This window comes from Myodes glareolus, chromosome 26 (genome assembly GCF_982192425.1).
Source record: "Myodes glareolus chromosome 26, mMyoGla1.1, whole genome shotgun sequence".
Classification (NCBI taxonomy): domain Eukaryota; kingdom Metazoa; phylum Chordata; class Mammalia; order Rodentia; family Cricetidae; genus Myodes; species Myodes glareolus.
In genome coordinates this window covers 43173306-43187215 of record NC_142051.1, presented here as the reverse complement: position 1 = coordinate 43187215, position 13910 = coordinate 43173306, and the positions used below count along the sequence as shown (strand labels likewise).

The following is a 13910-nucleotide window of genomic DNA, read 5'->3' as shown; positions in this document are numbered from 1 at the left end:
TATTTGAACTTTTTCAAATGTTAGAAATAAGGGCCACAGCTATGAGCACCAAATACTAAACACCGGAAGTCGGGTTGTTCCTGTCTTATGACGCAGCAAGATGACGTAAGCAGGCTGGCGAAGTACTTGAGGCGCCTTCTCAAGCTCCAAGTCTCATCCCTTGTGGGGGGGAGGGGTGAAAGACCCTTTGAGAGGGGTAGCCTAGGACCCCCTGCCTGTCAGATGTTTGCAATGAGAGTCACAGCAGTGGCAAAATTACAGGTGAGAAATAGCAATGGGAATTATGTTGTAGTGGGGGTCACCACAACATGGGGAACTATTGGGAAAGTTGAGAACAGCTGGCTCAGAGAAGTCTCTCCTTACGTCAGATCTCTTCACACTTAAGATATTAACCTCAAGCTATTTCTGAGAAACTGAGTCATATAAGAAACTGTCCGCAGTCTATCTGTGGACATGTGGATTGTGCTCATGAGTTAAAAGTTTTATTTTGATAATAAAAGCAACTTCAATTCAGAAATTGTTACTTTTAAGGCTCAATCTGAACAGATAAGCTAACTGCTAATCTTATGTTTGTTGTAAACTGTTAAAGATAATTAAGACATGCAAGTTACTAGTCACCTTATAAATGATCAGTTTCTTTAGTGTGTTCAGAACTATACTTACAGTTCTGCTACACACTAACGTAATTAACTACCGATAAAATCTTTATTTAGCTTCTTGCATGTGTTTTCAGGGTGAAGCCTAAAGCAAGTAACTAAAAACAAGCAAGGTTTGCTTAGCTCACATATATTTAATAGATAATGGTCCTCAAACTTCCCATAGATCTGCCGAATATGGTATTTAAAATGTTTAACTGAAAAGCTTACTTAATATGAGAGACCCGCAGCTCCTAGCAGTGGCCCCAGGGTATCCAAAGAAGATGCTGCAGCACCATGGAGACTCCATCTGGATTGTGGTAAAGCTAACCACAGGGCAAGACTGCCCTATTGCCACACCTGCCGCAGAACCCGGCCCAAACTCTGGACAAGCAGGACTCTAAGAGTTGGTTGCCCCACTTTCCTAAACAAAGGAAGGTCAGTCTCTCTCATGTTCCTCCCCGGGCGGGGAGGGGGACCTCTCACCTTCTGGGCCTGGCAGGTGAAACCCGATGTTGCCCTGGAACTTCTGCCCCCAACTCCACCAACTCCATGGAGATCACAGAAGCCTGGGATGGCAGTCTAATAATGGGCTAGTCTCAGCCATTTTAATTGATACATTTGGATTGTACTTCCTGCTACAAGTTATCCTTCTTAGATCATGGTATTGATGACTAGGCTAACTATAGCTTTGTCGGCTTAACAGGAGTAGTAAAACCAGGGTCTTCCCCAAGGCTGCAGCCACCCTGTGAGCTCATTTCATATGTAACAATCAAGCCTTGATTTTTCTAGAGCTACTAGGTATCCTGTTGAGAAAAAGCAAATGGGTTTGTCTTGCTAAAAGGCTTCACATTAAAAGACAGACAGGTCATGAAAGGAATATGACTGCTCTCAGGAATAACTACTTGCATCTCCAGTGAATGATTAGATGATAAGAAATAGGGATAAAATCTATGTAAGATCTAAAAAATGTTTTAAGCTGAATGACGGTCTGAGGGTGTGAAAGCTTACATTCTGGAGGTCTCAGAAAATGATTTAAGATATAAGAAATGTAAGTTGTAAAGGTATAAGTAAGTGATTAAAGATATAAGAAAATGGGCAACGTTTCAGATGTCTTTCCCCTTTCTATGCTATTGTTACACTAAGATTTCAAAAGTTTAGAGTTTTGGCGTTGAGCAATGGAGTTCTGATAGGCTGGTAGAGCAGTGACAAAATTTTAAATTGTCTTTGGTTGCCTTCTAAGTGTAGACTTAAGGTGCGTCTCACTGGGCTAAAGACATTGCTGTCCAATCTATATCTACATCTCCAGACAGATGAAAAGAATGTTCATGCTTTTTAACCCAAATCTACAGCTTTTGCTAGGACTCAAAGGTGAGAGTCTGCTCTAGCTTTTTTGCAGACACCTGTCTTCTGCTTTTTCTATAAGGTAGATTTCAGCACAGACTGGTAATGCTAATATGCCTAAAACTTATGGGTGTTTTTTTTTTTTATTAAAAACTCCTGTAAGCCTCAGAGAATCTAGAGAATCATAAGACTTGGATCTTACCTATCACAAGTCAAAAGAACTCCAGATAAGAACAGCCTAAGTTTCCCCATCTGTCTATTCCTGAGGATGGGGTCCCTCTCTCCTGGTCTTCGGACTCCACCCTTCCCCAACTAGCAGGTCAATGGACCTGAAAGCTCCAAATGTAATATTTTCCTTTATGTCCCTGAACTTTAACTCCTGCCCCTGGCCTTTATCTGTCTCAGCAGATTTCCATTTGGCTGACAGACACCATCCAGGAATCAGCTGCTAATGCCCCTTTGCCTAAACTCCTTCCTTGCCTTTGACTAGCATTCCAGTCTTTCTGGGCTCTGACAAGATCCTAGCTTCAGCAGGAAGTAGTTACAGAAGAGAGACCATCACCCCTTATCCTACAACAGGCTGGGATGTTAGGTCAAAAGGATACTTCCTGGCATGGGGAAAAAATAGTTATCTATAATGTCCATTGGCATACCAGGAAAGGTACTTGTTAAAATCGACAAAGCCCAGATCTACCAACAGGTAGATCCATTAGCTGATCTAGTCTACAATATGATAGGTCACGTGATCTGCTGTATGTAAAATAAAGAGGTTATTGTACAGCTTTAGGAGAAAATTGTTTCTATGTAAACCACTTGTGAATCATTAGAAATAGTCTTGCTGGGCTTAAAAAAAAATCATTGCAAGAAAGGGGACCTGAGAGGAAGTAAGTAACTGGTCCCCATTCTCATTTCCAGGTCCCTCTGGCCCTTCTGCTTCTGCTGACTGCTGTTGGCTCTTGTATCATTGATGCCTTAACTAAATGCTAATTCCTGTCTGGGTACCATTAAGCTGAGGGTTATTAGATCCCAATAAAAACAGGTACCATCACAGAGTCAAGGATTTGACTTAGGATACAACTCGAGGTGGGGGAAGGAATGGGAGAGCCAAAGTTACGTTTTAAGTTTTAATTCCTACACCTTAGAGATCTATGGAACAAAAATGAATGCTTCTGATCTGCAAGCCGCTTGCCAAGGACCGATAGTTTCTGAAATGCTGGAGACTACTGTTTATGAGAGATAACAAGCCACACAAGTTTCCACTCCCTAAACAAGTTCCTTTAAGCCATCTTTACTACATGAGCTTGATCACAGGTGGGTGGGAGGTTCCTGGGCAGGAAATACATCAGGATGTATGCTCGCCCCTGATTGGACCTGGGCAGGAAATATGTCAGGATATATGCTCGCCCCTGATTGGACCTGAGGGAAATACTTTAAGACCCTGTAAACCATGACTCAGGGCCATTTCCTGGGAACCCAGGTGTGGACCTGACCGGAGCCCATCTACCTGGCCAGTATTTAATTAAAGCTTGCTTCAAAATTGGCTTTAAACTGTGGTAGTTGTTTTATTCTTGATTGGGGGGATTAACACCAGCATCACTAAATTAATTAGTTAATTAATTACTTCACTTTGAGGAAGAAACTCGTGGGAAAATTCATATTTGGAGGGATTACATTCACTGTGACATGTCTCCCATTCTAGGGATGCAAGCAAAATGTTGTTCCTGGAGAACCATCGGTCCAGCTTGGATGCAAGGCACCACGTTAGTCTGGTAGCTGAAAGAAACACACACTTCGTCTTGGTTCCAACAGGCAGATGACCCTTTGAGGTTCCTCCATACAGAGTGAGTATGAAGAAGAATGAATCAGGTTACCCAGATGTTCTTAGTATTGTTCAAATTTACACACTTGTTCATATGAGAGGTTCCTCACACTAGCCTAGAGAATACTTATTCCCCACACACACACACTATGAAGCACTGGGCAACAAAACCAGCAAGCCAAGAAGGAGTACCTGTCACTCAGCAACACCACAGCCCAACAGGTCTACCACTGTGCCACACCCTAGGCCAAGAGATCTACACTGAGCCACACCCTAAGACAAGAGATCTACCCCTGGGCCACACCCCAGGCCAAGAGATCTACCACTGGGTCACACCCCAGCCAAAGAAGTCTACACTGAGCCACACCCCAGACCCTTATCCCTTCTATGAGAATAGCATCCATTTATTTTCACATTAGAAAAAAATATAGTACAGCTTCACAAGCTTTCTTAGAGTATAAGCAATCAGAAACCTAAATACCTTTGGTACTTATGGGAAATGATTAAAAATACACAGAATATCTCACTCTGTTTTCTAAAAGAAAACTCCTGCTGGGAACTGTGAAATCTACAGAAAAAAACAAAACAAAACAAAACAAAACAACCTTCTCTTTAATATTAACACTTTTATTCTTTAACACTGGTCCCTCTGACCAGCAATGATTCTAAATCTAGATCATATTTCCTATTTGGTCAGAGGAAATAAAACAACAGCTCATTAGTTCAAGACAATGGCTTTTGGGTTTTCTTTTTTAAAGAAGCCAGCAAAAACAATACGGATTCAAAAGCTGTATTTATTACAATAGTGAAGAGGAAATTTCAGGTCAACATGTCCTAGAGATAGACAACTATGTCAATGAGTGTAAATGCTCTCACAGAACAACTCCTTGTCTCTAGGTTGTCCTTTTAATATTTTAACTTTCGAATAGTGTAAAGGAAAAATAAACAAAGGCGGGGCTAGGGGAATAGTGTAGTGGGTAAGAGAGCTTGCTGCAGACCCACGTGGACCTGAGTTCAAATCCCCAGCACCACATGAAAGCAGGGCATGGCCAAGCATGACTGCAACCCCAGCACTGGGGAGTGGAGGCAGGTGGATCTTGGGAGCCTGCTGGAGAGCCAGTCTAACCCAGGTGACAAGCTTCAGATTCAATGAGAGAGCCACTCCAATAAAGTAGAGAAGGAGAGCAGGCTATTTAGTGTCTTCCTCAAGCCTCCAGGCACCACACACACACACACACACACACACACACACACACACACCAAATAAGGTAAAACATTGACACTAAGCTGCTGTAGCATAACCTCACCCACGGCCATTCACAGAAAGTCTCTCGTGGTGGAAGTGATTGACTCAGCGGGTCACGATGTCAGCTCTGAGGACAGAGAATGAACGACGTGAAGGATGAAAGAAGATCATGATTCTGTCTGAGATGACTGCCAAGCAGAGGTAACTGCCAATTCCCTCTTCATCCCTGCCACTTCTGACGTGTATATATATCCAGGAACATGCCGCTCTCCCATCCCTCCTACCACAGTGAGCAGCGCCTCCTTCCCGCTACCCAAACAGCTCACCCTCTCCTCCATCCACACCTGCCTCCCTCCCTCCGCAGCCAGTTTTCCATGTCTGGCCTCAGGATCTCCACCTCTGGACCTGGGCCCAGACACTTTCGTTAACCTCTTAGAATCGTGACCCTTCTGTAAGCACACACCTCCTCTCCTATGTCATTTGTGAATGTCTTTCCCTATGGAACTCTAACAAGTCCACTCAATGGAGGAGGCACTGTTTAATTAAAATAAACATTAGCCCAGTTACTCTTACTATTTATTCAAATTTTACAGATTCTTCAAAACCCATTTGGTCCCACTCCTTGCAAGCAGGCTTTCCTGACTGTTTAGGGTTTTAGCTCATTTCCCCAATTACCTCATCAGTCACAGAGTGCTCGCACAACTTAGAACTTCATTTTCCATTGTATTTGTCTCCCAAACACTCATTCATTCAAATAAGTATTTTTAGAACACTAAAAGAAAAATTCCATTGTAAGTTTTGAGGTTGAGGAGTTAGGGCAGTTTGACTGCACAATTATAAGGAATTTCATCCACGGGGAAGCCACACAGAGAAACACATGCTTGTAACCCCAGTATTTGTGGAGAAGCAGAGACGGGGTTCTCAGAAACCAGTCTAGTTCAAACCTAGGCCCCAGGTTCAGGAAGAGACTATCTTAAAAAGTAAGGTATAAACTAGGTGCATGCCTTTAATCCCAGTTCTAGGGAGGCAGAGGCAGGCAGATCTCTGTGAGTTTGAGACCGGCCTATTTCAGGACAGCCAGGCCTGTTACACAGAGAAACCCTGTCTCTGGTTGGGGGTGGGAGGGAATTATGGTGTAAATCAATAGATTTACTTGCTCAGCATGGTGGCGCAAGCCTTTAATCCTGGCACTCAGAAGGCAGAGGTAGATGTATCTTTGTGAATTCGAGGCCAGCCTGGTCTACAAAGCGAATTCCAGGAAAGTTCAGGCTGTTACACAAAGAAAACTTGTCTAGAAAAAAATAATTAAAAAAAAAATTAGAGGAAGACTTTCAACATCTGGCCACCACATCTGTATATGTATACACATATACACACACATGCACACACACACATACATACACACACAAATTGATTAACTGATTGACTGATTGATTAAAATACAATTATTTAATTTTAGAGACTGGTCTAGAAGCCAAGGATACTACTATAAATAAAATAGAAGGGGCTCTCAGGAGGATGTCCCACGGGGGAGGGAAACACAGGAGACAAGAAAGGACAAGACAGCAGCTCTCCAGCAAAATGTGCTTCAGAGAGAAAACAGAGTGCAGCTGCTTACAGAGCAGAAAGAAGTTCCCATGGCCTTGCCAGCACTAGAGGCGAGAGGAGAGAGTAAGGGAAGATACAAAAGACCACTTTGATGACATCACCCAAGTCTTCCATCACCACCACCTCCCCCAGACATGAGCTAAAGCTAAGCACCAGCAGCCTGCTCCGACACTAACAAACCATCTACTGTCACCAATCAAGGCTGGGCCTTGGTGCTTACATTAAAGGGAAAACAATTACTTAGCTAATTGAGGACAATGCAGTCACTAATCTAAATAACTGGACCCCAAAGCATTATATTAACTCCCCAGGGGCACTGGTAAAAATGAGGTGATTGCTAAGCTCCTCCCCTTCTGACTACCCTTATATTAAAATCAGAAGCATTGTGACAATAAGCCGCCCACAGAATCAAGTCCAGATGGTTGCCCATTGCCTATCTCTGGTAAAAATTACAACTGGCTCAAATGGCACACGCCGAACGCTTCTAAAATAGCGGCCCGGTTATTTTAAACAATTAGCCTGCACTGAAGCAGGGCATTGCAGATATCTGGGAATCCTGGGATTTTTTTCATGGGCATGTGTGTTTACGTGTATATGCACACGTGTGTTTGCATGTTCATATGGGTATGGGTACACAGGCATGTGGAAACCCATGGCTGACATTTTGTCTTCCTCAAGCTCTGTCCACCTTATTCCCTAAGGCTAGCCAGCTTGTCTGTGCCCCCCAGCATTGGGGTGGGAGCATCTTGCCTATAACCCCAGCACTGTGGGGGGGGGGCAGTTTGCCAGTAATCCCAGTGTTGAGGGAAAGCTTTCCTATAATCCCAGCATTGGAGGGGGCCAGCTTATTTGTAACCCCAGCTTTGTGGGAGGGCTGTACACAGAGGCAGAAGACTCATTGAGATTTCTGGGCCAGAATAGTGAGCCCCAGGTTCAGTAGGAAACTTTGACTTAAAAAATAAAGTTGAGAACGACAGGAAAAGATGGAGTTACAGGTGGCTGCCACACCCACCCAGTTCTTGTGTGGGTTCCAGTTCCCACACCCACGTGGCAGATGCTCTAACCACTGAGCAATCTCCCCTCTGGCTCCAGTGGAATTTTTAAGGGATTTTTTTCTGACTGACTTAGAAAGGGATTTTTCTGGTTCACATTCCAAAGGCTCACTTAATAGTGTATGCCTATACGGCATGTATACATGAGGGAATACCGGTCTGTGAGTGCAGGCATACATGTGCGTGTGGGGGTCAGAGGTCAGCCTTGGGTGGTTTTCCTCGAGGCCCACCTATCTGTACTCACAGGATCCCCCCTCCCCAGCCTGGAACTGACCGAGTACGGTAAACTCGAGGACCCGCAAGTCCCAGAGACCCTGTCTCCTCTTCCCCCAGCGCTGGGATTACCTATGCCACCACCCTTTAGCTTTCTGAGAATCGAACTCAGGTTTCCGAGATTGCGAGCATTTTCCCAGCTGAGCCAAATCCCCAGCCCTCCCTGTAATTTTTTTTTTCTTTTTCATCTACCTATTTACTTAATTATTGAATTTGGAGGTAAGATCTCACTACATAATCCTGGGCTGGCCTAGAGTTTGCCACGCAGCCCAGGCTGGTCTCAAAACCACAGAGATCCATCTGTCTCAGCCTCTTTCTTTGCCTCCTGAGTGCTGGGATTAAAGGAATGAGCCACTGTGCCCAGCCCGCTCCATGATTTTTTTTTTTTTTAAAGAGACTGAGTAAGGACTTCGGTCTTTGCCTCCTGAGGGAAGAGCTGGAGGGTGAACATACAGAAGGAGTTCCTGGCTGTTTGGGCAGGGGCACCCCAAAGCTCCCCATGTTGAAATAAATATCCAAACACTTCCAGACAGACCACTTTATACGGCGGTTTCTCTGGAGAAATGTGCTAAAACATCGTGAAATGGGATCCGCAAGCATCCGTCTTCCGTAGCTCTGAGTAGGAAAAAAATCAAATTCCTGCAGGGAGAAAGTGCTCCTACCAAAGTGTCAAAATGAGCTGCACCTGAGGGTGATGGGAAAATTCTGGAACTCGGCTGTGGAGACCAAGGCAAGACGATCGATGGTTCCAGAATTAAACAGAGAGATGGGCTGGGACAGGGCTGGCCTAACGCACAAACTACAGGATCCAGAGTTGGACAGACAGCACTACAAGGGAAAATGGGGGGGAACTTAAACTGCAAAGCTCTTCAGGGCTCAAAAGGGTCTCCCATCTGCATCAACAGCTCAGCTCCTCCAGGAAGCTTCTCTGGCGAGCACTGTGGCTGGGATGTTCTCGGTGTATTCTATGTACACGGTGCAGCAATTGCCCTCACACACTCAGCCTCCCTGCTAAGCCCCGCAACAGTCAGGAAGCTTAGCTGCACTTTCCAGGCCTCTCCTGCTGGCTGCCCCATCCCCTGCTCTGCACTGAGGTGTGGAGCATGGGTGAGCTCGAAGTCAAGGGCACAGGGGAACCTGAGGAGCCAAGAGGCTGCAATGTGTTTCCTTCCTCATGGCCACGCAGCCACAACCTCCAGCTTCTCCACTAATGTGGCATAGAGAATCACATGTATCAAGCCCACGGCTGCATGTCAACCCATCATATTAGCCAAGTTCACCAGGCCGCAGCCAAGAAGGGCAAGGGTCCAGACAGCTGGGAGAAAAGAGAAATAATTATCTGGTTTTGCCTGAATATGTAGGGAATAAAATGGGGTTTGTTTGAGGCTAGCCCAGTCTACATAGCGAGTTTCAAGTTCCAAGTGAGCCGAAACTACATAGTGAGACTGTCACAAAAAAAAATAAAATAAAATTAAGTTTATAATGGTAATTTCAGGCCTGTTGAGACAAAAGTAGATCTGTCATTTTCTTGTAGAAAAAAAATATTCACCAAAGCCATCTTTTCAACATACTAATAACTTTTTACCACAATATAATAATCTCATTTTACAGTGTTTCCCTTCATTATCTGATTTGGAGTTTCACACTGGCCCTAGGAAACAGAGTACATCCAATTATCCCCCGCGATACAGATAAAGGAACCAGAGCTCAGAAGGTAATGTGAAATGCCCACAGCCACGCAGCCAGCCAAAGCCAAGGGTGAGCCTGAGCTCCCAGTTCAAGGTCACCAGGGCTCCTCACCGCTCTTTGCCTTTTTAATTAATTAGCTTTTTTCAGTGTGGCTACTGAAAAGTATAAAATATTGAACGCAGGGTTTCTGAGACATTTTAGCAGCCATGTTCTGTTCATACCTAGAGATCCAGGACAACATTGTCTATTCACTGAATCTCATAGGCTCAGGACAGGTTTACAGCCTGGCCCTAAGAGACTGGGACACCCAAGTCACAGCTCACAGTTGGGATAGATTTATCTTCGTGTCAGGACATTCCTTTCGTGCCCTTCTGGCTCTCATCCTGACGTAGCTCCTTTCAGAAACTAAAATTCCTGCCCCCAGCTGACAGACAGAACATACCAATGGCCAAATCCTGAAACCAGCCAGCTGGACACACAGGCTGGGGACTATTTGGGAACGACTTCTCAAAGCCCAGGGTTAGAGAGGATGCAGACACGCCCACTCACGGTGCCTTCTCCTTCCCGGCGAACAGCATGTACGCCCTACCCTGCTCTCTCTGAACAGTAAGGTAATTTTCAGCAAAGAGCAAGGCAGGGAACAGCCTGCTCTTGCACATTCGTCCTTCCACAAACAAAAGCAACGTGCACTTGGAGGGATTTTCTTTCCATGTAGCTAGATTTCCCTCTACCCAACGAGACATCTACTCAAAAAAAAAAAAAAAAGCCAAACAAATATTTGTAAATAGAATCACCCACCTCCCACCTCTCCTTCAGCAAGAAATGGGATTCTTTTTTTCTTTAGATGCAGCTCTGACTGGCCTGGAACTCCCCATATAGACCAGGCCGGCCATGAACTTGGCGTGAACCTCTTGCCCCTCTTTTCCTGAATGTAGGATGATAGGCACAGATTACCAACACTGGCAGAAGAAATATGATTCGTGGTTTGTTGGGGGAGGGGGAAGTTGTTTGTTTTTGTTTTTAAGATAGCTTGAGTTCACTGTAAAGTGAGGCCTTGAACAATCCTCCTGCCTGCTTCACAGACCCCCCCACCCCACGTCCAGTTTATCAGGTGCTGGAGATGGACCCCAGGGCTTTGTGCGTGCTAGGCTGGTCCTCTATCAACTGAGCTACATCTCTGGCCCAAAATACAATTTCTAAACGGCTTGGCCACATTACCAGTGAAATGCAACCTGTGTATTAACAATTCAGAACTGCCTCGTTATCGTTCTGATCTTTACTTAACAACGGTACTTCTCCCTCTACCCCCCAAAATTTGACAAAGGGTCTGCTAACAAAAATGTAAAAGCACAGGGCAGTGGGGAGCGTTTCCTGCTCTTGCAGAGGACCCAAGTTTGGTTCCCAGCACTAACATGGTGGCCACAACAGCTTGTAACTAATGGTTCAGGAAATGTGATGCCCTCTGGTGGTATTCTCAGGCACCTACATCCACATAGCACACACACACACACAGAGAGAGAGAGGGGGGGAGGGAGAGGGAGAGAAAGAAAGAGAATCAAAGACAGGAATAAAAATAAATTCTTAAAAAATGCAAATGCACTAAACTTGTTTCACTTTTAAGAAAATCTGCTATGGATCCGTCTTCCAGTTTTTGTTTTGTTTCATTGTTTGTTTGTTTGCTTGCTTGTTCAACATTCTCAACCTTTTTTATTCTTACGGCCTAGCACACGAGCAGTAGGCTTACACGGAACCACAGAACCTGGGACCTCGACACCAACAATCGCTGAGGCTTTAACGCTCTGCTGATTTCCCCTTGCAAGGAAACATGGCCACTCTCTGCTTGAATCCTGATCCTGTATTCATTTGCATATGATACTAACTAAGCTGAGTCACTGCTATATGAACCTAAAAGATTGGCTTCCCAGTGGCTGTCTGCAGATCACTAAGGCAGACCTTAATTCAAGACAGTGAAAGTCACATGGGACAGATAAACTTTCCCTGGGCCTAGACTTCAGGTGTTCTAGTTGTAACTCTTGAAACAGTGTTTGATAATCCACAAGAATGACACTGGCAGCCACAAAAGAGAGACCAACTGTGGTCAGTGGTTTGGGTAGATTTCCACGATGGAAGCCATCGTGGAAATGTTAAAAGTTTAGCCAGGCTTGCTATTGTTGCAGGCCTTTCTATCCCGGCTCATGAGAACCGCAAATTAAAGGTCAGTCTGGGCAGCAGCGGGAGTTTAGGGCAAGCCTGGACAACTTAGTGAGACCCTATCTCAAAATAAAAAAGCAATACAGGGAACGGAGCTCAGTGGTCCAAGTCCTACCCTTCGTGTCCAATATCAGACCCTGGGTTCAAACTCGAGTACTTCAAACAATCAGAAATAAAAATAACTGCCAAGCCTCAAGGTCTTGGCCAAGGGAGGTGACAGCCCCAAGGTTCAAAATCATTAGCAGGGCATCCTGATTAGCTTAGTAAACACGGCAGGATGGAGAGCTGCTTGTACTTGCTGCTTGGTGTGGGCTGTAGCATGATCGAACTCAGCTAGGGAAGCTAGGGAATCCTGTCCAAAAAAGACGCTGAAAATACGTCAGCAGAGAATAACCCCAAACAAATCCAACATCGGCTAGTTTAATCAGAAGACCTGAATCTTACAGTAAGTCGCTTGCTAAGAAAACCTGGCTTAGCCAGGGAAACCTTAGAAGCCCTGTCCTGCCAATCAACGAAATGAAGCAGTGCGTAGACAAGTTTGAATATATTTTTAAGTGAAAATATATCAATAAAAAGGCCAATACCGAAGCTCTATCAGGCGAATCTGAGCACCTAGATACCGCAGCTTCTCAAGTGAGAGCCTAAGAGCGCAGCCCGGTGGGTCTTAAGTAAGCAGACCCACACGGATGCGTTTCCGGAGCCCCGCCGGCTGCTGCTCTAAACCCACTGGCACTCGGCCCCACCCCCAGCCCCAGAAAAGTCCTGACTTGCTCAGCTGCACTTTTCCAGGTGCAGGGTCTGGGAGCAAAGGGGTTGGGGCGGGGGAGGGGGCGAGGCCTGGAGTCGTCCCAATGAAAGGGGAGGTGAGGGACCCGAGACATGTCCGGGAAATTCTGGTCCCCAGAAGGGTGCAGAGCCTGGCTGCAGGACCCAGGCGACAATCCTCCCCGCTGAATTCGGGCGTGACCGCCCCCGCATGGGGCACCGGATCGCACTCGGTCTTTCCAGACACGCTCCAGTCTCGAAAATGGGGATGGAGCGAGAGAACTGCGCGCCCCCCGCTGCGGCAACCTCTCCCGCGGGACCCACGCCCCACGACACCGCTTACCTCGGCCCGCGCCCCCGCTGGTGGCAGTAGAGTTCCCGCAACCCATCGCGCCGCCCGCGGGAAAGCCGCGCTCCGGACCTCACCAACGCCGCAGGTCCGGGAGGTGGAGACCCAGATGGAGGCGGCACCAGGGACCAGGGACAGCCCTAGCCCCGCCCGGCGCGGGGACCCCCACGGACCCCACCCGTCACCGCGGCAACCGCGGTGTCCACCAATCCGCAGCCTCCTGCGCGCTCCTCGGCCGGGCATTGGTGGTGGTTCAGAGGAGGCGGGAGTTCAAAGTAGGGTTTGGGGTACCAGGCCAAAAGCCGAGGGCGTGGTCCGCAGCAGGATCACCAAGCTTGGGATGCTCACCAGTTCGCCCTCCTTCCTCCTTCCTCTTCGCCTTCCCCTTTCTTTACTCAAAGCCCCTATTCTCCGTCCCCAAGATGTGGAGAGGAGAGGAAGTGACAGGGAACATCTGTTTGGAGCATTGTGGATGTCTGTCTAGTGAGGCTAAGGTTAACAGCCTAAACGATGTTCAGATCTGAAGACGAAAACAAAACCTCTCCCGCTTTCGAAGAAGGCAGAGACAGCTCCATCCCCACAACCTCATCACCTAGAAAACTCAGTTGCCCTACCCCCAGGTTGGTCAGACCTATGTGTCTTCCCCAAAAGTCGGTGTCTCTCAGATCTGAAACTAGAGTCTCACCCTGCTTTCTGATTCAAGGCAGAGCTACGAATGTTCGTGGTTTCGTTCAACATAGCCGTTGGGCATGTGTAACTGGGGTCACACACAACACCTGCTCTGCCCCGTGACAGCTGTGTGACTTCAGGAGCAATATGGAGACACAGAATCATGGACGTGTGTAAGCTACTGGCTCAACGCCTGTGCTCAGCCAATGCCAGTTCCTATCATGGATCTTGTATTGAGCAGGAATACAAA

General features: G+C 46.4%; 1 protein-coding gene across 2 annotated transcripts in view; it reads right to left on the bottom strand.

The window, feature by feature from the left end:
- Positions 1 to 13129, bottom strand: part of C26H12orf75 (chromosome 26 C12orf75 homolog) — a 33153-nt gene extending 20024 nt beyond the window's left edge. The window contains exon 1 of one of the 2 annotated variants that reach the window (XM_087902016.1): positions 12986 to 13129. In XM_087902016.1, coding sequence (XP_087758142.1) covers positions 12986 to 13031 — 46 coding nt within the window. In that variant the 5' untranslated portion in view covers positions 13032 to 13129. The remainder of the gene's footprint in view (positions 1 to 12985) is intronic. The other variant, XM_087902017.1, reaches the window with a different exon arrangement.
- Positions 13130 to 13910: the final 781 nt, after the last annotated feature.